The sequence below is a fragment of the Manacus candei genome, unplaced genomic scaffold, assembly GCF_025592945.1.
Source record: "Manacus candei isolate 608988 ecotype Guabito, Panama unplaced genomic scaffold, ASM2559294v1 h1tg000112l, whole genome shotgun sequence".
Classification (NCBI taxonomy): Eukaryota; Metazoa; Chordata; class Aves; order Passeriformes; family Pipridae; genus Manacus; species Manacus candei.
Genome location: NW_026138160.1, coordinates 1133913 through 1159858, shown reverse-complemented (window position 1 = coordinate 1159858; position 25946 = coordinate 1133913). Strand labels below are relative to the sequence as shown.

At 49.0% G+C, this 25946-nt stretch overlaps 1 protein-coding gene across 1 annotated transcript; it reads left to right on the top strand.

The window, feature by feature from the left end:
* The first annotated feature begins 5973 nt into the window (after positions 1–5973).
* On the top strand, positions 5974–24508 carry LOC127461773 (ubiquitin carboxyl-terminal hydrolase 42-like). The gene is made up of 11 exons (XM_051769814.1): positions 5974–6040; positions 6620–6729; positions 7313–7513; positions 7900–8010; positions 8086–8188; positions 8315–8382; positions 8543–8613; positions 9153–9235; positions 9540–9651; positions 24055–24195; positions 24404–24508. The coding sequence occupies exons 2-11, from the start codon at positions 6705–6707 to the stop codon at positions 24506–24508; spliced, it is 1020 nt and encodes a 339-aa protein (XP_051625774.1). The 5' UTR covers positions 5974–6040; positions 6620–6704.
* The last annotated feature ends 1438 nt before the right edge of the window (positions 24509–25946 follow it).

Sequence of the window (25946 nt, the reverse complement as noted above, 5' to 3'; positions counted from 1 at the left end):
AAAACCGTCTTCTAGAAAAGATATAGACACGAGCCCGGGGGTCAGCAGCACCACACGAGAGCTTGGCAAGATGCCCTGAGGACAGCCAGGCCAGGCAGAGAGAGGTGGAAGGACCACAGGGGCTCTCTGAAGCAGCCACATTGTACAACATAGACAATGAGGCTAAATGAACACTGGGATGAAAGATGATAGTGCTCTTACAAGGGAAATTTACAGCTGCTGTATAGGCCTGGGGCTCTTGCCGGAAAGCTTCAGTCTCTGGGCTCCCGGTGCCCAAAGGTATTGCAGATAACTCCTTCACAAGCAATAGCAGGGAGCAGGGTGGAGAAGTCAAGGATGAGGCAGATCAGAAAGACTGGGGCAGCACAGAGAGATCTACAAGGGAGAGAGGCAGCATCTGAAAGGCACTCCTTGCTGACCTATGAGCTGGTGCCGTGGGCTCTACAACTGCTGCCTGCAGTCAGCTTGGAAGCTCTGGCAGTTTTAACAGGAGGTTTGTCTGCAAACAAGATGGAGAGACATTACGATGATGGATGCGGGTATATTCCTGACCTAGGCTCTCCAGAGGGAGATTTGCTGTCTCCTCATGGGCCATAGAGGCTTTTAATATGGGATGAACCTCACTTTGTCTCCCCAAGCTCATGTCCAACCTGTTCCATGGCCTCTGACTGCGATCTGCTGTCCACCTAGCTTCATCCCCCCTCACAACCCTGGGGACTCCCTGGAGATAAATGGCTGCTGTGCCAGCACCTACTGCTCCAGGAAGGGAGTGCAAGGTGAAGATGCTACACTCGCAGGTGCAAAGAAGGTTCGTTTTGCCATGGGATCCCAGGAGGTCACCATGCACATCGTCAATGGGGTCTGAAAAAAGAAAACTTACAGATGTTGAGGCAGCTGAGCTCATCAAGCACATGTAGAAAAGCTCCTGATTTCAGTATGGCTGGCTCTTTTGAAATGCCCCAGGAAGGAAGATTTGGTTTCAGGCCTCATCAGCCTCATTGGCCAGTCTAGAGAGAACTGCCTGGACTTGAATCAGAAGTTTGTGGATAAGAGATTTAGCTTCATTTAGCTAGAAATCTCTCTCCAGTGAGCCAGCTGCTTGCCATTCCGTTAGTCCCTGACCACAAGCAGCACTGAATCTGTGATCTCTCCCCCTCCAGTTTCTCAGAGTCACTGGGTAACCCTGAAAGCACTGCTTCAGTATCAGGTTCTGCAAGAGGCCTTCAAAAAAGCAGCTAGGGGATTAGGTGAGGGGAAGAACCAGAAGGTCGCACACATTCTTCCCTGGATTCGTGAAAGACAATAAGAAAGGAATACAAGACCCCCAAAAGCAAGTCCACTTGATGGGAGCGGCAGGTGAGCATCTCTGGTTCAGTAGTGATACGATGCACTCAACTGCAGCTTGCAGACAAGAATCCTGAAACATTCCTGTAGCCAAGATTGCCACCTGATCCCAAGGTCCCCTGTCCTCTGCCCCATGCATTTCCACGGGACCAAAGCCCCTATGCACAGCAAAAGGAAAGTATGTGAATGTACACACATGGTAACTTGCTCCTGGCTTTTTCAGCCTATGGAGGAAGACAACTTCCCTCATTAGAAAATGAAGCAGGTCTGACCTGGACTTTCTCAAAACACTCTAAAGCCAGAGGCCGGTTTCTCCCATAAGCGACAGCAAAGCCCTCCTCCTGCCCATGTTGTTTGGGAAATGGCACAAGAACCAGGAGAATCACAGAGAGATTCACACCTTCAGAGACACCAGTGAGTGCAGCCCCTCCTGACATCATCTGGGCAGAAGCCTCCAGCCCTTGGGATGACTTTGCCTCCTAACAGAGGTGCCAGAGCATCTGATCTGGATTTACCAGGCCTGCCTTAGTACCATGCCACAATAATTGTTGCAGCATCCCAGCCTTTCCTTGCTCGAGCCAGCCTGTTTATAGGTTGTTTGGATCTCCACCTCCACATTGCAGGGGGATTGAACACCACTGATCACATCCACTTCTACCTCTGACCTGAAGGGAGAGGAAGATTTCCCCGTTTGCTGTTGTGGCAAGTGGCGCCTCTCTGCAAGAGATTTCATCTCCTGCTCGGGGCCCCTCTGCACTGGCCAGGCTCACTCCATGCTGCTGGACCTCTCCCAGCCCCTCTAAGCAGGGCTCTGGTCAAGTCTTTGTAACAACTCCCCATTCCTCAAAATAGCTTGGCACTCCTGCAGCAGTTTGGGTGGGGAATGCCAAACTCACACCAACGAATGGCTCTGTCCAATCCCCTGAGGAGTAGCAGGTACCACCCAGTGCGGAGGTCGGCGCTTGAATAAAGACCTCCACAACTTTTCTGGGTGCAGCTGGTAAGGCGATTTTATTATAAAAGTAGCAGGGCAACTGAACTGCTTAAAGGGAGGAACAAAAGGGCACAAAAAGCACTGCGCAAAATGGCTCCAGCCTTAAATGAGGTGCAGAAAGCATACCTTCCTCCCCCATAGACACAGTTTCCCCTCAGATCAGGGGGATCACACCAAATCTCTGGTGGGAGCTGTTTTATTAAGCTTGTCAGACCTTGAACATCAGGGGAGCTGTGTACAGCTCGTGGCAGCAGGTGCTGGGGCCTTGGTCAGTGTCACCCGGAAGGGGAAAGGAGGAAAGGGGACCAGCACGGATCCCTGCTGCCCTGCATATCCCCTGAGCCAAGGGACACTTATGGACAGTTGTTCTGCACCTCCCCCTGTCCCCTTTTGGTCAGGGCTATCACCTGACACTGCGGTGACAGACGGGTTCATGAGGATAGCCTTGGCAGAATGATGATGGCACTGAGTCATAGTTACAATTAAAGCTTCATTTTTTTTAACGTCATGTTATGATCACTATAGCCCAGAATACCATGATTGGAGTAGCACAAGATTTCTATAAGCAGCACCAGCATAGCAAGATTTTGTAAGCCCTTTAGCACCGAATTGTAGAGCACAGCTCAGCTTATGATGCCTGATCACCTGGACCTGATCACTCTGCAGGCCAGGGCACATCCTAATCCTTGGTTTGTCATGTCAATATAACAATCTTAATCTAGCCTTGAAACACGTTAACAGAACATGAGTGGCCCTTTCAGGGGAGAAGAGTCTGTTTGGTATTAAGATGGGGCTCTGTGTGCTGCTGTGCTGCCCTGTGCTGCTGTGAGGCCATCACAACCTGGCAGGCAGGTGCCTGTGACCTGCAAGGCCTGTGAGGAGCAAAGGAGTCGGCCTGGTGCCTGGAAATGTGAAGGCTGATAGGGAGGGGGAGAAGGGGTCTTCCCGGCGCACTGGACCTTCAGGGACTGACGATGAGGGCAAAGGGGACTCATGTAGGACCCGCTTGGTCACAGAGCACAGCTGTTTACGTCCTAAAATGCCCCCATATGAGCAGGAGGCAGGAGCAGAGGCACTGTTCACGAGTGCCATTGTTGACTGTCTTCATCAGAGAGCTCCTGAAGTGCTGCTGGGAGGACGGTAACACAGGACCTAGACATCAGGTTAGGGCAGGGGCATAAAACGTCACCTGAGAGGTGTAATGCAGGAGTAAATGCAGATACTTTGTCTGGGTAAGGGATACAAGGAGCCTCCCCAAGGATGACAGGGATAAAACCAGCGGCTGCAAGACGTGATGAAAAAAGCCATCCAAGCAAAGTCATGCCCTAGCTGGATGCCCCAAGTAGAAAAGAAGAAACACCTCGGAGTGCAGCAGGAGCCATATGAACTGTGCTGAGCTGGGCAGGAGTAAAACCACCTGTCCTGAGAAGAACTGAGTAAAACTGGATGCCCCATTCCAGGCAGGGGCCAAACCAGCCAGTTCAAGTGGTGTTAAATAACAACCAGCTGCATCCTTGGAGCATGAGAAACACTATCTGCCTGCTGAGCAGAGGTTACACCAGGTGTCCAGAGGACTGCCTGTTGCTAAACACCTCTGAAACTGTCAGGATAAATAGGACCCTCTAACAAATTGGCTTTTTAGTGTTAGAAAGCAAGTGATTACTTTTATTTGCAGCCCTGGGTGTGCATGTGGCTGACAAAAATCCTGCCTCCATACTGACAGCAAGACACTGCTTTTCACCTATTTATACAGATTTGGCAAACAAAGAAATTAATGTTCATTGCTTCCAAATTACATCACTCACTCCCTTTCATTAATTAGTATTCTATGTGGTATTGGTTATTAATTTCTCACTTTCTACTGTAATAACTTCATATCTTTAATCTTTTTTGTATATTTTCCCTCCCCTAGGCATTTTCTGACACAAATGCTGAGCCTTTGTTAGTCTTCTTCTTTATCTGCTGGCTTCTGCAGAAGGTCCTTGTAGTCCATAAATCTTGTGTTCCAGATCTCCTCCTTCAACAGGACATCTTTCTCTGGCAGGCTTTCTCCACTGAAGCATAACAGGGTTAACTTCAACAAAACTTACAGTTTTAGTACTTTTCCCAGGCTGTGTTCTCACAAAGGAGCTTATGACAATTTTTACTCCATGCTGGCTAAAGTTGATTTAAGGCTGAACGCACCGCCTATGATGTGTGTTAAAAACAACTAATCAAAAAGTTAATCAGGAACACTAAAAAAATTAGAAAAGTTTTATGATTTCCAACAAGCCCAAAACAACATAGGCCAAGTGCAGCACGGACAAAACTGTCTCTATCCATTGATGCCAGGAAAAGGCAACAGCAGTAAAACTCAATAGCCACAGGTGCTATTAAGCTGGTATTTGTTTATTTCGGCGCCGGACGTGCGGGGGATAGCTCCGCCTAACACGCGCGTGCCCTCGCCCATCATAGCTTCCGTTTTATACAATTAGGTCATACAGATTCATTGCACATTTTTACATCTTCATGAACTACCCGAGAGTGGACAGTGTTCTATGTAAATCTCGGGACACGCCTCCTGGAGCCTGCGCGCTTCTCTCTGGTGGTTGTCTCGGGTGGTCGTAAGGGATGAAGGCTCAAAGTCTTCCTCTCTCTGAACTTCTCACCTCACTCAGTCCCTCAGCATCTTCCCCTGGCAACGGTTCCTCATGGGCTGCCCGTCCACTCGGTGTCCCATTGGTTGTCTACGGGTTACCCTTTGCTACACTGCACACTTTCCCACTGGCTGCCCCTTCGCACCATCACACAGCTTTCCCATTGGCTGCCTCTGGGTAACTCCCCATTGGCTGCTCACCAGCACATGGCTGCTGTCTTAGCGACAGCACACGAACCTTAAAATTTCACTTATTGGACTGTGCAGCTTAAAATTTTCCCTTATCAATAGCAGCGTAACATTTTCTCAATAGCAACTTAACATTTTCCCTTATCACCATCCAGAGTGGGAGTCTGGCTAAAGTTGCGGCTGATCAAAACCTAACCAACCCGAGCGGCAGGAGTAAATGTGAAGCTGCTAAAAAGCCATCCAGGAACGTTTTCAGAGCTTGAGGACAAGACAGCAGCTGGGTGGGGGCCAGCAGCCAGTCAAGGTCCTCCCAGTGCAGCCTCTGAAGGGTTCCTTTGGCAGTCCCAGTTCAGGGTCAGCCCACGGTTGTACCCTGGGGGCAGATGAAATTAATTGGAAATGAACCCATAAGAGTCCAGGTGTTTTGCTAAGAGTCTCACTGATAGAAGTGGAAGTGAAACCCTCAGCGTCTTGGGGGCCAGGAAAGCTGTGACCTGGCTCAGTTACAACCCTGAGCAGGCTTTTACTCATCAGGCCGTGTGGCTCAGGGAAGGTGTGGGAGCTCTGTCAGAGGATGACTAGCCCTTTGCCACCAGCATGGGGGGAGGTCCAGTGGCTTGCACCTGGCGGACGTGCCATGTGGGCTCCTGTGCCCAAGAACCATGTGGTTCCATGTGGTTCCATGGGACCCCATGTCACAAAGGGGCAGAGATGTGGCACCCATCCGGTATCCTGAGGAGCGCACCAACGAAAATCAGTTGGACAGAGTTGGCCTTCGGGATAACTCAGCTCCTTCCTTTGCTACTTGTGTGCCTGCCTTTTTTGGGTGGTTTATTGTTTACTGACCATTTCTCCTCAACTTTCATCCTCTTTCAAAGGTAATGCTTTGACTTTTGGCACAGATCATAGAGCAGGGTATATGGGATAAAAGTATAGGCTGATTTATACCTTCCTAGCTGTAGGTTGAGCTATAAACGACTTTTATAGGCTGGCCAGGTATGACCTAGGTTAGAATTCCAGTTTGCTGATTCTTGGTTTTTTCCATAGCCTAGGATAGGTAAACAGGGAGGTGACTGTAGTCTGAGGGGATGGGCTCAGCCCACCTTGATTGCTGTGGGAGGGAGGGAGGCAGAAAAAGGAGAGCAGCAAAGGCAGCAGTTAAAGTAGTGGCTGAAAGATGGTCACTCCTAGGAGGTGGGAAAGCCAGAGGGCTCTGCTGCTGAAGCAGTGTCAGGAGAGCAGCAGGGCCTCTTCAGAGAAGGTAACATACATTGGAGCATTTCAAAAGGGCCTTTGAACCTGCTGTGAGTTGGTGCCCCGCGACTGATCATAAGGGCGTGAGCTGCAGCTCAGCAGCAGTTACAGGCACCACTGAAAGACTTGGTGGTGGATGCCGTTCTGCGTTTATTTAGAGTTTTTATACTTTCGGTGAGCTACAGTAATTTCTTTGCAATTAGGTGACGGGATTGGTGCTGTTCTCTTTCTGGAGAGAAAGACATCCTTGGTCATCTAAAGCATTGCACTCTCTTCCTGAGAGAGGCAATGGCCACAGCAGGGAACGACTCCTGTGAGTAATAGCTTCACCAGCAGGTTTGGACTTTGTGAACTGCCACAGACAAGTGACATGGCTGGTGGTCAAATCCCAGAATGATGTGCTCACAACCTAGAGTGATCTCTTGGATGTTTCCTGAGAGCAGTCAAACTGACCCCCGTGTTTACAATTAGACCCAGGAAAACACCTTTTGTCACTCCTCTGACACTAGGTACAAGACTTTGAAAGCTGCCATTGCTCGTAGAGAGGTCTGCCATCCTTTGGGTTACCTTCCGTGCTCAGTATTTACTTGTTTTCAACAAGTTACAATCAGGAAAAGGGATGGCTTCACTGATAATCCAGGTTAGAACTCTACTGAGAAAGGAAGGTAGCCTGCGGCCCAGAAATCAGATTGCGGGTTTCTTGGACTCTCAGCAACGTAAACAGGGGAATGGATTTTTCCAAAACAGTAAATTTAAATGGCACAGTTTAAGCTTCCCCCGATGTTGTTGGGTTGGCAGTTAAAGCAGATGGTCCTGAGTGCTCCTGTAGAGACCTCACTGTTTAAATATGCCTTTGTGCCTCATTTCATCTCTTTTCAAATGGAATTTCCCTGCAGTCATTGCCGAGGGAATGACTCCGCCACAAAGGATCCTCTTTCCCCCAGAGAAGATTTGCATGGTCTGGCAGCAAAGACAGAGTGCTGGAGCAGGACTCCGCAATGTGGGCAACACATGCTTCCTTAATGCTGTCCTGCAATGCCTGACATACACCCCGCCGCTGGCCAACTATCTGCTCTCCCGGGAGCACAGCCAGGCCTGTGAGTACTCTTAGGGACATCTCCTTGTAAATCTGTTAATCAAATCCCAAGGATTCCCAGAACCTGAAATTTGATTTAGGAGAAAAGCAGCCTTTTGCCAGCCCCAGAACTTGTGTTCTTTGTACACTCTGGAGCCACCTGTCCTATCCAGCTGTCTTATTCTTCATGAAGGCACATCTTTCTAGCTCTGGGTCTCTATTCCTGCAAGTTAAAACCTCAGTTTAGCATTCCTCTGAAGAACATTTTCTATGCACTAAAACGTCCCGTGCTTGTTGAAACACTGGGAGGAGTGGCATATTGCACTGGAGTGGGAGTGGAAGAAGAGGAGTATTCCACCACTAGGGATATTTTGCTCACCAGAGGACCTTCTCTCCCTCCCTCCTCAGGTCGCCAACAAGGCTTCTGCATGATGTGCATCATGGAAGCGCATGTTAACAAGGTCCTGCATTCCTCAGTCAGTACCATCCTGCCTTTGGCTGTTCTCCGGGGTTTCAGATGTATGTGATTTCAGGTTCTTTGACAGGTTTTCTTCCCTTCCTGTATGAGACAACTACTAACTTCCTGTTTCTTAGTCATAGGAGAACATTTTCAGCTTGGCAGGGAGGAAGATGCCCATGACTTCTTATGCTGTACTGTCAATGCCATGCAGAGAGCTTGTCTGAGTGCAAGCAACGAGTAAGCACAAGCAAGTTACCTTTACAAAGTTCTGAGCCCTTTGGACTCCTTGATGTGGCCTCATCAAGGAAAACCTACAGCCGGGGCTTGGAGGAAGTAATGCTCTGTCTTACTACTTGTTTCCAGCTTGGACATATCATCTCAATCTACTACCATTGTCCATCAAATATTTGGAGGCTTTCTGAGATCCAGAGGTATGTTTCTACAACTACTGCTCTCCTTGGCACTGCCTGTGCCCTTCTGTCTGCCTGTGCCCAACAGCTGGTCCTGGGACTAGCAGGACAGGTACAATGAACACAGAGCAGTACCATCGTTCAACTCACCATTGCTCGGCATTTTGATTTTTCCTTCCAGTCATCTGCTTCAGCTGCAAAGCCATTTCTGATTCCTATGAGGCCTTCCTGGATGTCCCTTTGGATATCAAAGTAAGAGGTTTTGCAGTTGTGCTTCAAGACATCGCAAGGCTTTTCACATTTGCCCCGAAAGCATATACTGCGAACACCAGAGGTCTTGGTCGTGGATGGGAAGGGGAACGGATGTTGTCCTCCTGCAGAGGCCATGGCACTGGTCTCTCTGTAGGTGCTGGCTTGAAGCTGGACAAGCACCCATTATGCGCTCTGCACCCTTGACATATCCTCATCCTTCTTCCCTTTGCCCTCCTTCAACACCTGTCTGGCTTCCAGGCTGATGGGTTGGATTGTTTTCGCTGCTGGTGACCCTACATAACATCAGTAGCTCAATGGGAGGTGGTACAGAGAGGGAGCTCTTGATTGTCCCTGAGAACCTCTGGGACAGGGGAAATGTTCAGCACCACACTCTCTTTCTGGCTCCTTCTGGATACAGCTTGCAGATTCATGGCGGGTCTCCTCAGCATCAGCTACAGGGGTTTTCTTGTCAGCTCCTGGAAAATGTTTGGGCGAGGGCATTTCCTGTAGCTCAGTGCACCGGTTTCTCAATTCTCCAGGCAGCCTCATCCCTCACTGCAGCTCTGGAGGACTTTGTAAGACCTGAGCGCCTGGATGGTGAAAACTGCTTTAAATGTAGCAAGTAAGATGATTACTATCAACATATTAACACTAGACTCTGTGTGAGGGGGCTACAAGTCATTGAGCAGAAGTCATCTTCTCGTGGAAGTTTACTGCACACTGATGAGACACGGTTTTGTTTGTCTGGGTTTTTTTTTTTGGGGGGGGGTTGGGGTTTTTCCTTTGTTTGTTTGTTTGTTTGTTTTAAATATGGCACCAAATTGCCTTAAAATAGCATAAGGATGCACGAGACAAGAAAGGTTGTCTGACTGCCTTGGTGGAAGATAGGGTGCATTTCAGCGCTGTGCTCTGTGCTTGGTTTCAAGGTGTGAGAAGAATGTTGCCGCCACTAAGAGGTTCACTGTCCACTGTGCACCCAAGGTTCTCACTGTGTGTCTGAAGAGGTTTGACTGCTTCACTGGTGGGAAGATCAGCAAGGTTTGTACACTATTGGTGTGCAGCTTTCTCTTCAAGAAGCAGATTTCCTAAAGCAGGATGCTTGTCACAAGCTGCTTGTGTTGGGTTTTTTGTGGTCCCTTCTGGGGAGTGGAAAGTTCCTGTGGGAAGACAGGCAAGCACTGTGCTCTGATAGGGCTGCTTTGACTGAGAACGGTTTCCTGCCACCCAAACGATTATATGCTGCTTTATGGAAAACCAAGTGCTCATGAGCCCCAGAGATGTATTGATACACCTGGACTGGCCCCCGCACTTGGTAGGCTATTTCATGTCACAGACCAGGGTCATTTCTGAGCCCTCTTGGTCTCTCCATAGGTTGTAGAGTATCCGGAGTACTTGGATCTTTGCCCATACATGTCTCAGGCAGATGGAGAACCCCTCCTCTACTCCTTATATGCTGTCCTGGTGCACAGTGGTGTCAGCTGTCATGGAGGACACTATTTCTGCTACACAAAGGTAAAAGAGCAACTTCCTTCCCAATGGGGAAAAATGTGTGCTGGGGAAGATAAACTTTCCTGTCAGTGTTACTGACAGCCAAAGTTTTGGGGCAGAAGGCCTCCTTAGTGGCTGGACTGCATTTGTTTTGACATGCTCTCGGTTTGGCAGTTTTCTACCTGTGTTTTTGGAGAGAAACCATGGAGAGATCCTTGCCTTTTTTTTACAGGCCAGCAATGGATTGTGGTACCGGATGGACGATGAATCTGTGGAGCTGCGTTCCATTGACACAGTTCTCAGGCAGCAAGCCTACCTGCTGTTCTATGCCAGGTAATAACCAGGATTCAAATATGTTCAGAATACATTTCCTTTTCCTCATTTGCAGTTGTGCTTCTCACCTTCCTGAGTGTTTTTCTCATCAAATGAAATTACTACCTGCATCATTCAGTGCTGTCAAATCTGAACTACTCCGTGTCTGTCCTTTACTGGGCTTCAGGCTGCGGCCCGGATGTAATCTGCTACTTGCCTGGTCTCTGATGTTGACTCTTGTAGATAAGAGGACTTAAAGAGGACCTCCAGGAAAGATGGGGAGGCACCATTTGTCAGGGAATGTAGTGACAGGATGAAGGCTATCAGTTTTCAGCTAACAGAGGGCAGGTTTACATTAGATATTGGGAAGGAATTCTTTGCTGTAAGGGTGCTGAGACACTGGCACAGGTTGCCACAGCATCTGTGGGTGCCCCACCCCTGGAAGTGTTCAAGGTCAGGTTGGACAGGGCTTGGAGAAACCTTGGAATAGTGGAGGGTGTTCCTGCCCACCACAGCGGGGTGGAACAAGATAAAGATAAAGGTCCCTTGCAACCCAAACAAATCTGTGAATTTATGAAATGGAGGCTGTGGGAGGTATAGAGATGAGGTTTTTGTTGGGACAGAGGCAAACTTGGTGGGAAGACCCTAGCTGAGTTTCCCATTAGTGTCCTTGGTTAAGTCTTCTCTCTGTCATAGAAACCTCTCTGAGAAAATGACTGAACCCCAGAGGAGGTTGCAACAACAGCTCTAAACTGAGATCACTCTTTTGTTTTTCTCCAGATGCTCTGATCTGAGAATTGGAGAAAGGGCTTCTTCCTCACTGGCACCATCACATGCCCCTTCCTTCCTCAGTCAGTGTGTGGCCAGCAGCAAGCAGGCGGGCTCTGTTGGACCACAGGGTCTGACTGGTAGGACTAAGGTAACTTTGGGGTCGTGGGTCAGGGCATCAGAGGAATAGTGGATTTCTTTCTGGGATCTCAGCATTTCTCTTTTGTCCCTCACACACCGCACCTTTCTTCACAGCCACAACGCTGCTCCCTCTCAAAGCATCCCACCTGGATCCATCCCTTTTGTGCGCCTCTGGCCTTTTGGTCTTAGTAGCCCTCCAAAAGAGCCTTTTGGAGGCCCCAAACTGTCCCGTCCCAGAACTTGTAGGGGTTCCCCACTGCTCTGATCCTTTCAGGAGAAAAGGGCAGGAACTCTCCACAGCTCTCTTTGCAGGGCATGAAGTACACTGGCCGGAAGCGGTGCCGGAGCAGATCCCCTCTGTGGGGCAGGGATCTGCGCAGCTGGTCTGTGGACACCACAGACTATGATGACTCTTCAGAGAGAAGAACTGGTCCTCCAAGTCGTGACCGTGGTCCTAGGGATAGCACAGCTGCAAGGCCTTCCAAGAGGATCTGCCGGTGGGCTCCCGCTCCCGGGGCTGCTCAGGAGCAAACCTTGTTGAGGCAGAGGGAGCCAAGCAGATCTGTGCGGGGAACTTACAACCTTCGCAGCCGGTTTGTGCAGGACACAGACTATGACCGCTCACTGAGGAAGAGAAAGAGGGAGAGAACAAGTCCTCCACGTTGTGACCAAGTCTTAGTGAATACTGCAGTTCCAGGGCCCTCCAAAGCCAGCTCCAAGCAGGCTCTCATGCTCCAGGCTGCTCGGGAGCAAACCCGACAGAGGCAGAGAGAGCAGAGAAGATCAACATGGCGGGGCTATGATTGCCACAGCCGGTTTGTGCAGTACACAGACTACCACCCTTCAGAGAAGAAGAGGAGGGTTTCCATGCCCTAGAGATTCACGTCAGACAAGCATTCAGGGCACTCTGGCAATGATGGCGTTGGATTATGGCCCTGGCTCAAGCAGAACGGAAGACTAGCACTGCGTTTATTAGCGAAGGCATCCTTGTTTTCGACACGCCTTCTCAGACCTGAGTGAATGATTTATCTAAGTAGATGATAGTTATAATAATATAGAAATATTATTAGAAATATAGAAATATATATGGAAATATAGAATATATATAGAGAGAAGTATATATAGAAATATAGAAGTATATATAGAAATATAGAATATATAGAGAGAGAAATATATATAGAAATATAGAAATATATATAGAAATATAATATAGAAATATATATAGAAGTAATATTTTATAATACATTATTACATGTTATATATATTCAGCAATAGATAGTAATGTTATAATAAATGTTATTAAAATAATAAAATAATAAATACTAAAATACTGTAATCAGAATTATTTATTCCACGTTGTAGACAATTATAGCTACAAACATCTCAGCCTCGGCCATATCAATCAACATAACTGGTCTACTCTGGCCTCAAATCGGGAGGCCTGGAGACACACCATCTATAACGCTGCTGTTTCCTTTGAGAACGCACGCAGAATCACTCTCGAGGAGAAAAGACAAGGGAGAAAGAATCACGTCTTGCAGAATATACCACCTAGGGAGTCTTTCTGCTGTGCCTTTTGCAATCGGATATGTCTATCTCGCATTGGCCTCATAAGCCACCAGCCTGCTTGTAACAAATGTGGATAGAGCCTTCTTAAATCTTCGTTTGCGAAGCCTAGCCACGATGATGTGTTTAAGACGGGTGTTCCATAATTTAGTGTTCTCACTGAAACCATGCAAATCGTGCGCCACTCGCTCACTTCCCACTCCTCCTTCCCTTCCCACTCCCCCTCCATCCTGAGGCAGGCTGGACAGGAGAATTGCAGGCACAAAAGGTAAAGATCGCAGGCTGAGATAAGAACAATTTACTGGAAACGGCAATGAAAAAAGAAAACAGTACAGCAACAGAACAGTAACAGAAACAATACTAATAACAGAGTGTACAAGGGAGGCAAATGACTCACACATGATTGCTCACCAGTTGGTGCCCAACTTTGCCCCCACGCACACAACCTGGAAGAGACCCCTTCCCCCATCCTTGACAAAATGAGGAATAACCTCTATGTCCTGGCTGTGCCCCCTCCTGGATACTGCAAAAATTAACACTGTCCTGACCAGAAGCAGGACAATCACCTTCAGGATCTGCAGCACAGCTTTCGGGTCTGCACCGGAGGCACTGGATCCCTCCATGCCAGGGAGGGGAGACATCAGAGATGAGCAGACTTTGGAAATCCCTCACCTCTCACTCCGGCCCATTTTTGCGCATTTTATGGGATGGAAGAATACATACCCAAGAATACATACCCCTCCCAGTGTCCTTCTCACTGGAAATCCCCTGAGCTTTGATTCCTTTGCTGACATGCTGCTTCCTCTGGGAAAAGCAGCCAGAAAACCCAAGGCCATTGCTTTGAGTGAAGGTCTTTCTTAGAACACTTTTCCTGAAGTGCACCCAGGAAGGCTGGGCTGCAGCAGCACGTGGCCCCCATGGCTTTGCTTCATCTCATCCAGAACACCTGGAAGCCCTTCTCTCACCATCCAGCCGCTCCCCTGCCGTCTTCCCCACCCCACAGGGATGCTGCAGAGGAGTTAACAAACTTCACAGTTCAATCCTGATATCCCACTGCTGACTGGGATGGGGTGAGACCAGGGGCAGTTTTGGCCCCCATCAGCACCAGCTCTTGGGACAGCCAGGCTCTCTCCTGACATGGGGGCTCATCTCTGCAGCTTTGCTGTCCTCCACAGGGCGTTTGCTGAAAAAAACCGTCTTCTAGAAAAGATATAGACACGAGCCCGGGGGTCAGCAGCACCACACGAGAGCTTGGCAAGATGCCCTGAGGACAGCCAGGCCAGGCAGAGAGAGGTGGAAGGACCACAGGGGCTCTCTGAAGCAGCCACATTGTACAACATAGACAATGAGGCTAAATGAACACTGGGATGAAAGATGATAGTGCTCTTACAAGGGAAATTTACAGCTGCTGTATAGGCCTGGGGCTCTTGCCGGAAAGCTTCAGTCTCTGGGCTCCCGGTGCCCAAAGGTATTGCAGATAACTCCTTCACAAGCAATAGCAGGGAGCAGGGTGGAGAAGTCAAGGATGAGGCAGATCAGAAAGACTGGGGCAGCACAGAGAGATCTACAAGGGAGAGAGGCAGCATCTGAAAGGCACTCCTTGCTGACCTATGAGCTGGTGCCGTGGGCTCTACAACTGCTGCCTGCAGTCAGCTTGGAAGCTCTGGCAGTTTTAACAGGAGGTTTGTCTGCAAACAAGATGGAGAGACATTACGATGATGGATGCGGGTATATTCCTGACCTAGGCTCTCCAGAGGGAGATTTGCTGTCTCCTCATGGGCCATAGAGGCTTTTAATATGGGATGAACCTCACTTTGTCTCCCCAAGCTCATGTCCAACCTGTTCCATGGCCTCTGACTGCGATCTGCTGTCCACCTAGCTTCATCCCCCCTCACAACCCTGGGGACTCCCTGGAGATAAATGGCTGCTGTGCCAGCACCTACTGCTCCAGGAAGGGAGTGCAAGGTGAAGATGCTACACTCGCAGGTGCAAAGAAGGTTCGTTTTGCCATGGGATCCCAGGAGGTCACCATGCACATCGTCAATGGGGTCTGAAAAAAGAAAACTTACAGATGTTGAGGCAGCTGAGCTCATCAAGCACATGTAGAAAAGCTCCTGATTTCAGTATGGCTGGCTCTTTTGAAATGCCCCAGGAAGGAAGATTTGGTTTCAGGCCTCATCAGCCTCATTGGCCAGTCTAGAGAGAACTGCCTGGACTTGAATCAGAAGTTTGTGGATAAGAGATTTAGCTTCATTTAGCTAGAAATCTCTCTCCAGTGAGCCAGCTGCTTGCCATTCCGTTAGTCCCTGACCACAAGCAGCACTGAATCTGTGATCTCTCCCCCTCCAGTTTCTCAGAGTCACTGGGTAACCCTGAAAGCACTGCTTCAGTATCAGGTTCTGCAAGAGGCCTTCAAAAAAGCAGCTAGGGGATTAGGTGAGGGGAAGAACCAGAAGGTCGCACACATTCTTCCCTGGATTCGTGAAAGACAATAAGAAAGGAATACAAGACCCCCAAAAGCAAGTCCACTTGATGGGAGCGGCAGGTGAGCATCTCTGGTTCAGTAGTGATACGATGCACTCAACTGCAGCTTGCAGACAAGAATCCTGAAACATTCCTGTAGCCAAGATTGCCACCTGATCCCAAGGTCCCCTGTCCTCTGCCCCATGCATTTCCACGGGACCAAAGCCCCTATGCACAGCAAAAGGAAAGTATGTGAATGTACACACATGGTAACTTGCTTTTTCAGCCTATGGAGGAAGACAACTTCCCTCATTAGAAAATGAAGCAGGTCTGACCTGGACTTTCTCAAAACACTCTAAAGCCAGAGGCCGGTTTCTCCCATAAGCGACAGCAAAGCCCTCCTCCTGCCCATGTTGTTTGGGAAATGGCACAAGAACCAGGAGAATCACAGAGAGATTCACACCTTCAGAGACACCAGTGAGTGCAGCCCCTCCTGACATCATCTGGGCAGAAGCCTCCAGCCCTTGGGATGACTTTGCCTCCTAACAGAGGTGCCAGAGCATCTGATCTGGATTTACCAGGCCTGCCTTAGTACCATGCCACAATAATTGTTGCAGCATCCCAGCCTTTCCTTGCTCGAGCCAGCCTGTTTATAGGTTGTTTGGATCTCCACCTCCACATTGCAGGGGGATTGAACACCACTGATCACATCCACTTCTACCTCTGACCTGAAGGGAGAGGAAGATTTCCCCGTTTGCTGTTGTGGCAAGTGGCGCCTCTCTGCAAGAGATTTCATCTCCTGCTCGGGGCCCCTCTGCACTGGCCAGGCTCACTCCATGCTGCTGGACCTCTCCCAGCCCCTCTAAGCAGGGCTCTGGTCAAGTCTTTGTAACAACTCCCCATTCCTCAAAATAGCTTGGCACTCCTGCAGCAGTTTGGGTGGGGAATGCCAAACTCACACCAACGAATGGCTCTGTCCAATCCCCTGAGGAGTAGCAGGTACCACCCAGTGCGGAGGTCGGCGCTTGAATAAAGACCTCCACAACTTTTCTGGGTGCAGCTGGTAAGGCGATTTTATTATAAAAGTAGCAGGGCAACTGAACTGCTTAAAGGGAGGAACAAAAGGGCACAAAAAGCACTGCGCAAAATGGCTCCAGCCTTAAATGAGGTGCAGAAAGCATACCTTCCTCCCCCATAGACACAGTTTCCCCTCAGATCAGGGGGATCACACCAAATCTCTGGTGGGAGCTGTTTTATTAAGCTTGTCAGACCTTGAACATCAGGGGAGCTGTGTACAGCTCGTGGCAGCAGGTGCTGGGGCCTTGGTCAGTGTCACCCGGAAGGGGAAAGGAGGAAAGGGGACCAGCACGGATCCCTGCTGCCCTGCATATCCCCTGAGCCAAGGGACACTTATGGACAGTTGTTCTGCACCTCCCCCTGTCCCCTTTTGGTCAGGGCTATCACCTGACACTGCGGTGACAGACGGGTTCATGAGGATAGCCTTGGCAGAATGATGATGGCACTGAGTCATAGTTACAATTAAAGCTTCATTTTTTTTAACGTCATGTTATGATCACTATAGCCCAGAATACCATGATTGGAGTAGCACAAGATTTCTATAAGCAGCACCAGCATAGCAAGATTTTGTAAGCCCTTTAGCACCGAATTGTAGAGCACAGCTCAGCTTATGATGCCTGATCACCTGGACCTGATCACTCTGCAGGCCAGGGCACATCCTAATCCTTGGTTTGTCATGTCAATATAACAATCTTAATCTAGCCTTGAAACACGTTAACAGAACATGAGTGGCCCTTTCAGGGGAGAAGAGTCTGTTTGGTATTAAGATGGGGCTCTGTGTGCTGCTGTGCTGCCCTGTGCTGCTGTGAGGCCATCACAACCTGGCAGGCAGGTGCCTGTGACCTGCAAGGCCTGTGAGGAGCAAAGGAGTCGGCCTGGTGCCTGGAAATGTGAAGGCTGATAGGGAGGGGGAGAAGGGGTCTTCCCGGCGCACTGGACCTTCAGGGACTGACGATGAGGGCAAAGGGGACTCATGTAGGACCCGCTTGGTCACAGAGCACAGCTGTTTACGTCCTAAAATGCCCCCATATGAGCAGGAGGCAGGAGCAGAGGCACTGTTCACGAGTGCCATTGTTGACTGTCTTCATCAGAGAGCTCCTGAAGTGCTGCTGGGAGGACGGTAACACAGGACCTAGACATCAGGTTAGGGCAGGGGCATAAAACGTCACCTGAGAGGTGTAATGCAGGAGTAAATGCAGATACTTTGTCTGGGTAAGGGATACAAGGAGCCTCCCCAAGGATGACAGGGATAAAACCAGCGGCTGCAAGACGTGATGAAAAAAGCCATCCAAGCAAAGTCATGCCCTAGCTGGATGCCCCAAGTAGAAAAGAAGAAACACCTCGGAGTGCAGCAGGAGCCATATGAACTGTGCTGAGCTGGGCAGGAGTAAAACCACCTGTCCTGAGAAGAACTGAGTAAAACTGGATGCCCCATTCCAGGCAGGGGCCAAACCAGCCAGTTCAAGTGGTGTTAAATAACAACCAGCTGCATCCTTGGAGCATGAGAAACACTATCTGCCTGCTGAGCAGAGGTTACACCAGGTGTCCAGAGGACTGCCTGTTGCTAAACACCTCTGAAACTGTCAGGATAAATAGGACCCTCTAACAAATTGGCTTTTTAGTGTTAGAAAGCAAGTGATTACTTTTATTTGCAGCCCTGGGTGTGCATGTGGCTGACAAAAATCCTGCCTCCATACTGACAGCAAGACACTGCTTTTCACCTATTTATACAGATTTGGCAAACAAAGAAATTAATGTTCATTGCTTCCAAATTACATCACTCACTCCCTTTCATTAATTAGTATTCTATGTGGTATTGGTTATTAATTTCTCACTTTCTACTGTAATAACTTCATATCTTTAATCTTTTTTGTATATTTTCCCTCCCCTAGGCATTTTCTGACACAAATGCTGAGCCTTTGTTAGTCTTCTTCTTTATCTGCTGGCTTCTGCAGAAGGTCCTTGTAGTCCATAAATCTTGTGTTCCAGATCTCCTCCTTCAACAGGACATCTTTCTCTGGCAGGCTTTCTCCACTGAAGCATAACAGGGTTAACTTCAACAAAACTTACAGTTTTAGTACTTTTCCCAGGCTGTGTTCTCACAAAGGAGCTTATGACAATTTTTACTCCATGCTGGCTAAAGTTGATTTAAGGCTGAACGCACCGCCTATGATGTGTGTTAAAAACAACTAATCAAAAAGTTAATCAGGAACACTAAAAAAATTAGAAAAGTTTTATGATTTCCAACAAGCCCAAAACAACATAGGCCAAGTGCAGCACGGACAAAACTGTCTCTATCCATTGATGCCAGGAAAAGGCAACAGCAGTAAAACTCAATAGCCACAGGTGCTATTAAGCTGGTATTTGTTTATTTCGGCGCCGGACGTGCGGGGGATAGCTCCGCCTAACACGCGCGTGCCCTCGCCCATCATAGCTTCCGTTTTATACAATTAGGTCATACAGATTCATTGCACATTTTTACATCTTCATGAACTACCCGAGAGTGGACAGTGTTCTATGTAAATCTCGGGACACGCCTCCTGGAGCCTGCGCGCTTCTCTCTGGTGGTTGTCTCGGGTGGTCGTAAGGGATGAAGGCTCAAAGTCTTCCTCTCTCTGAACTTCTCACCTCACTCAGTCCCTCAGCATCTTCCCCTGGCAACGGTTCCTCATGGGCTGCCCGTCCACTCGGTGTCCCATTGGTTGTCTACGGGTTACCCTTTGCTACACTGCACACTTTCCCACTGGCTGCCCCTTCGCACCATCACACAGCTTTCCCATTGGCTGCCTCTGGGTAACTCCCCATTGGCTGCTCACCAGCACATGGCTGCTGTCTTAGCGACAGCACACGAACCTTAAAATTTCACTTATTGGACTGTGCAGCTTAAAATTTTCCCTTATCAATAGCAGCGTAACATTTTCTCAATAGCAACTTAACATTTTCCCTTATCACCATCCAGAGTGGGAGTCTGGCTAAAGTTGCGGCTGATCAAAACCTAACCAACCCGAGCGGCAGGAGTAAATGTGAAGCTGCTAAAAAGCCATCCAGGAACGTTTTCAGAGCTTGAGGACAAGACAGCAGCTGGGTGGGGGCCAGCAGCCAGTCAAGGTCCTCCCAGTGCAGCCTCTGAAGGGTTCCTTTGGCAGTCCCAGTTCAGGGTCAGCCCACGGTTGTACCCTGGGGGCAGATGAAATTAATTGGAAATGAACCCATAAGAGTCCAGGTGTTTTGCTAAGAGTCTCACTGATAGAAGTGGAAGTGAAACCCTCAGCGTCTTGGGGGCCAGGAAAGCTGTGACCTGGCTCAGTTACAACCCTGAGCAGGCTTTTACTCATCAGGCCGTGTGGCTCAGGGAAGGTGTGGGAGCTCTGTCAGAGGATGACTAGCCCTTTGCCACCAGCATGGGGGGAGGTCCAGTGGCTTGCACCTGGCGGACGTGCCATGTGGGCTCCTGTGCCCAAGAACCATGTGGTTCCATGTGGTTCCATGGGACCCCATGTCACAAAGGGGCAGAGATGTGGCACCCATCCGGTATCCTGAGGAGCGCACCAACGAAAATCAGTTGGACAGAGTTGGCCTTCGGGATAACTCAGCTCCTTCCTTTGCTACTTGTGTGCCTGCCTTTTTTGGGTGGTTTATTGTTTACTGACCATTTCTCCTCAACTTTCATCCTCTTTCAAAGGTAATGCTTTGACTTTTGGCACAGATCATAGAGCAGGGTATATGGGATAAAAGTATAGGCTGATTTATACCTTCCTAGCTGTAGGTTGAGCTATAAACGACTTTTATAGGCTGGCCAGGTATGACCTAGGTTAGAATTCCAGTTTGCTGATTCTTGGTTTTTTCCATAGCCTAGGATAGGTAAACAGGGAGGTGACTGTAGTCTGAGGGGATGGGCTCAGCCCACCTTGATTGCTGTGGGAGGGAGGGAGGCAGAAAAAGGAGAGCAGCAAAGGCAGCAGTTAAAGTAGTGGCTGAAAGATGGTCACTCCTAGGAGGTGGGAAAGCCAGAGGGCTCTGCTGCTGAAGCAGTGTCAGGAGAGCAGCAGGGCCTCTTCAGAGAAGGTAACATACATTGGAGCATTTCAAAAGGGCCTTTGAACCTGCTGTGAGTTGGTGCCCCGCGACTGATCATAAGGGCGTGAGCTGCAGCTCAGCAGCAGTTACAGGCACCACTGAAAGACTTGGTGGTGGATGCCGTTCTGCGTTTATTTAGAGTTTTTATACTTTCGGTGAGCTACAGTAATTTCTTTGCAATTAGGTGACGGGATTGGTGCTGTTCTCTTTCTGGAGAGAAAGACATCCTTGGTCATCTAAAGCATTGCACTCTCTTCCTGAGAGAGGCAATGGCCACAGCAGGGAACGACTCCTGTGAGTAATAGCTTCACCAGCAGGTTTGGACTTTGTGAACTGCCACAGACAAGTGACATGGCTGGTGGTCAAATCCCAGAATGATGTGCTCACAACCTAGAGTGATCTCTTGGATGTTTCCTGAGAGCAGTCAAACTGACCCCCGTGTTTACAATTAGACCCAGGAAAACACCTTTTGTCACTCCTCTGACACTAGGTACAAGACTTTGAAAGCTGCCATTGCTCGTAGAGAGGTCTGCCATCCTTTGGGTTACCTTCCGTGCTCAGTATTTACTTGTTTTCAACAAGTTACAATCAGGAAAAGGGATGGCTTCACTGATAATCCAGGTTAGAACTCTACTGAGAAAGGAAGGTAGCCTGCGGCCCAGAAATCAGATTGCGGGTTTCTTGGACTCTCAGCAACGTAAACAGGGGAATGGATTTTTCCAAAACAGTAAATTTAAATGGCACAGTTTAAGCTTCCCCCGATGTTGTTGGGTTGGCAGTTAAAGCAGATGGTCCTGAGTGCTCCTGTAGAGACCTCACTGTTTAAATATGCCTTTGTGCCTCATTTCATCTCTTTTCAAATGGAATTTCCCTGCAGTCATTGCCGAGGGAATGACTCCGCCACAAAGGATCCTCTTTCCCCCAGAGAAGATTTGCATGGTCTGGCAGCAAAGACAGAGTGCTGGAGCAGGACTCCGCAATGTGGGCAACACATGCTTCCTTAATGCTGTCCTGCAATGCCTGACATACACCCCGCCGCTGGCCAACTATCTGCTCTCCCGGGAGCACAGCCAGGCCTGTGAGTACTCTTAGGGACATCTCCTTGTAAATCTGTTAATCAAATCCCAAGGATTCCCAGAACCTGAAATTTGATTTAGGAGAAAAGCAGCCTTTTGCCAGCCCCAGAACTTGTGTTCTTTGTACACTCTGGAGCCACCTGTCCTATCCAGCTGTCTTATTCTTCATGAAGGCACATCTTTCTAGCTCTGGGTCTCTATTCCTGCAAGTTAAAACCTCAGTTTAGCATTCCTCTGAAGAACATTTTCTATGCACTAAAACGTCCCGTGCTTGTTGAAACACTGGGAGGAGTGGCATATTGCACTGGAGTGGGAGTGGAAGAAGAGGAGTATTCCACCACTAGGGATATTTTGCTCACCAGAGGACCTTCTCTCCCTCCCTCCTCAGGTCGCCAACAAGGCTTCTGCATGATGTGCATCATGGAAGCGCATGTTAACAAGGTCCTGCATTCCTCAGTCAGTACCATCCTGCCTTTGGCTGTTCTCCGGGGTTTCAGATGTATGTGATTTCAGGTTCTTTGACAGGTTTTCTTCCCTTCCTGTATGAGACAACTACTAACTTCCTGTTTCTTAGTCATAGGAGAACATTTTCAGCTTGGCAGGGAGGAAGATGCCCATGACTTCTTATGCTGTACTGTCAATGCCATGCAGAGAGCTTGTCTGAGTGCAAGCAACGAGTAAGCACAAGCAAGTTACCTTTACAAAGTTCTGAGCCCTTTGGACTCCTTGATGTGGCCTCATCAAGGAAAACCTACAGCCGGGGCTTGGAGGAAGTAATGCTCTGTCTTACTACTTGTTTCCAGCTTGGACATATCATCTCAATCTACTACCATTGTCCATCAAATATTTGGAGGCTTTCTGAGATCCAGAGGTATGTTTCTACAACTACTGCTCTCCTTGGCACTGCCTGTGCCCTTCTGTCTGCCTGTGCCCAACAGCTGGTCCTGGGACTAGCAGGACAGGTACAATGAACACAGAGCAGTACCATCGTTCAACTCACCATTGCTCGGCATTTTGATTTTTCCTTCCAGTCATCTGCTTCAGCTGCAAAGCCATTTCTGATTCCTATGAGGCCTTCCTGGATGTCCCTTTGGATATCAAAGTAAGAGGTTTTGCAGTTGTGCTTCAAGACATCGCAAGGCTTTTCACATTTGCCCCGAAAGCATATACTGCGAACACCAGAGGTCTTGGTCGTGGATGGGAAGGGGAACGGATGTTGTCCTCCTGCAGAGGCCATGGCACTGGTCTCTCTGTAGGTGCTGGCTTGAAGCTGGACAAGCACCCATTATGCGCTCTGCACCCTTGACATATCCTCATCCTTCTTCCCTTTGCCCTCCTTCAACACCTGTCTGGCTTCCAGGCTGATGGGTTGGATTGTTTTCGCTGCTGGTGACCCTACATAACATCAGTAGCTCAATGGGAGGTGGTACAGAGAGGGAGCTCTTGATTGTCCCTGAGAACCTCTGGGACAGGGGAAATGTTCAGCACCACACTCTCTTTCTGGCTCCTTCTGGATACAGCTTGCAGATTCATGGCGGGTCTCCTCAGCATCAGCTACAGGGGTTTTCTTGTCAGCTCCTGGAAAATGTTTGGGCGAGGGCATTTCCTGTAGCTCAGTGCACCGGTTTCTCAATTCTCCAGGCAGCCTCATCCCTCACTGCAGCTCTGGAGGACTTTGTAAGACCTGAGCGCCTGGATGGTGAAAACTGCTTTAAATGTAGCAAGTAAGATGATTACTATCAACATATTAACACTAGACTCTGTGTGAGGGGGCTACAAGTCATTGAGCAGAAGTCATCTTCTCGTGGAAGTTTACTGCACACTGATGAGACACGGTTTTGTTTGTCTGGGTTTTTTTTTTTGGGGGGGGGTTGGGGTTTTTCCTTTGTTTGTTTGTTTGTTTGTTTTAAATATGGCACCAAATTGCCTTAAAATAGCATAAGGATGCACGAGACAAGAAAGGTTGTCTGACTGCCTTGGTGGAAGATAGGGTGCATTTCAGCGCTGTGCTCTGTGCTTGGTTTCAAGGTGTGAGAAGAATGTTGCCGCCACTAAGAGGTTCACTGTCCACTGTGCACCCAAGGTTCTCACTGTGTGTCTGAAGAGGTTTGACTGCTTCACTGGTGGGAAGATCAGCAAGGTTTGTACACTATTGGTGTGCAGCTTTCTCTTCAAGAAGCAGATTTCCTAAAGCAGGATGCTTGTCACAAGCTGCTTGTGTTGGGTTTTTTGTGGTCCCTTCTGGGGAGTGGAAAGTTCCTGTGGGAAGACAGGCAAGCACTGTGCTCTGATAGGGCTGCTTTGACTGAGAACGGTTTCCTGCCACCCAAACGATTATATGCTGCTTTATGGAAAACCAAGTGCTCATGAGCCCCAGAGATGTATTGATACACCTGGACTGGCCCCCGCACTTGGTAGGCTATTTCATGTCACAGACCAGGGTCATTTCTGAGCCCTCTTGGTCTCTCCATAGGTTGTAGAGTATCCGGAGTACTTGGATCTTTGCCCATACATGTCTCAGGCAGATGGAGAACCCCTCCTCTACTCCTTATATGCTGTCCTGGTGCACAGTGGTGTCAGCTGTCATGGAGGACACTATTTCTGCTACACAAAGGTAAAAGAGCAACTTCCTTCCCAATGGGGAAAAATGTGTGCTGGGGAAGATAAACTTTCCTGTCAGTGTTACTGACAGCCAAAGTTTTGGGGCAGAAGGCCTCCTTAGTGGCTGGACTGCATTTGTTTTGACATGCTCTCGGTTTGGCAGTTTTCTACCTGTGTTTTTGGAGAGAAACCATGGAGAGATCCTTGCCTTTTTTTTACAGGCCAGCAATGGATTGTGGTACCGGATGGACGATGAATCTGTGGAGCTGCGTTCCATTGACACAGTTCTCAGGCAGCAAGCCTACCTGCTGTTCTATGCCAGGTAATAACCAGGATTCAAATATGTTCAGAATACATTTCCTTTTCCTCATTTGCAGTTGTGCTTCTCACCTTCCTGAGTGTTTTTCTCATCAAATGAAATTACTACCTGCATCATTCAGTGCTGTCAAATCTGAACTACTCCGTGTCTGTCCTTTACTGGGCTTCAGGCTGCGGCCCGGATGTAATCTGCTACTTGCCTGGTCTCTGATGTTGACTCTTGTAGATAAGAGGACTTAAAGAGGACCTCCAGGAAAGATGGGGAGGCACCATTTGTCAGGGAATGTAGTGACAGGATGAAGGCTATCAGTTTTCAGCTAACAGAGGGCAGGTTTACATTAGATATTGGGAAGGAATTCTTTGCTGTAAGGGTGCTGAGACACTGGCACAGGTTGCCACAGCATCTGTGGGTGCCCCACCCCTGGAAGTGTTCAAGGTCAGGTTGGACAGGGCTTGGAGAAACCTTGGAATAGTGGAGGGTGTTCCTGCCCACCACAGCGGGGTGGAACAAGATAAAGATAAAGGTCCCTTGCAACCCAAACAAATCTGTGAATTTATGAAATGGAGGCTGTGGGAGGTATAGAGATGAGGTTTTTGTTGGGACAGAGGCAAACTTGGTGGGAAGACCCTAGCTGAGTTTCCCATTAGTGTCCTTGGTTAAGTCTTCTCTCTGTCATAGAAACCTCTCTGAGAAAATGACTGAACCCCAGAGGAGGTTGCAACAACAGCTCTAAACTGAGATCACTCTTTTGTTTTTCTCCAGATGCTCTGATCTGAGAATTGGAGAAAGGGCTTCTTCCTCACTGGCACCATCACATGCCCCTTCCTTCCTCAGTCAGTGTGTGGCCAGCAGCAAGCAGGCGGGCTCTGTTGGACCACAGGGTCTGACTGGTAGGACTAAGGTAACTTTGGGGTCGTGGGTCAGGGCATCAGAGGAATAGTGGATTTCTTTCTGGGATCTCAGCATTTCTCTTTTGTCCCTCACACACCGCACCTTTCTTCACAGCCACAACGCTGCTCCCTCTCAAAGCATCCCACCTGGATCCATCCCTTTTGTGCGCCTCTGGCCTTTTGGTCTTAGTAGCCCTCCAAAAGAGCCTTTTGGAGGCCCCAAACTGTCCCGTCCCAGAACTTGTAGGGGTTCCCCACTGCTCTGATCCTTTCAGGAGAAAAGGGCAGGAACTCTCCACAGCTCTCTTTGCAGGGCATGAAGTACACTGGCCGGAAGCGGTGCCGGAGCAGATCCCCTCTGTGGGGCAGGGATCTGCGCAGCTGGTCTGTGGACACCACAGACTATGATGACTCTTCAGAGAGAAGAACTGGTCCTCCAAGTCGTGACCGTGGTCCTAGGGATAGCACAGCTGCAAGGCCTTCCAAGAGGATCTGCCGGTGGGCTCCCGCTCCCGGGGCTGTTCAGGAGCAAACCTTGCTGAGGCAGAGGGAGCC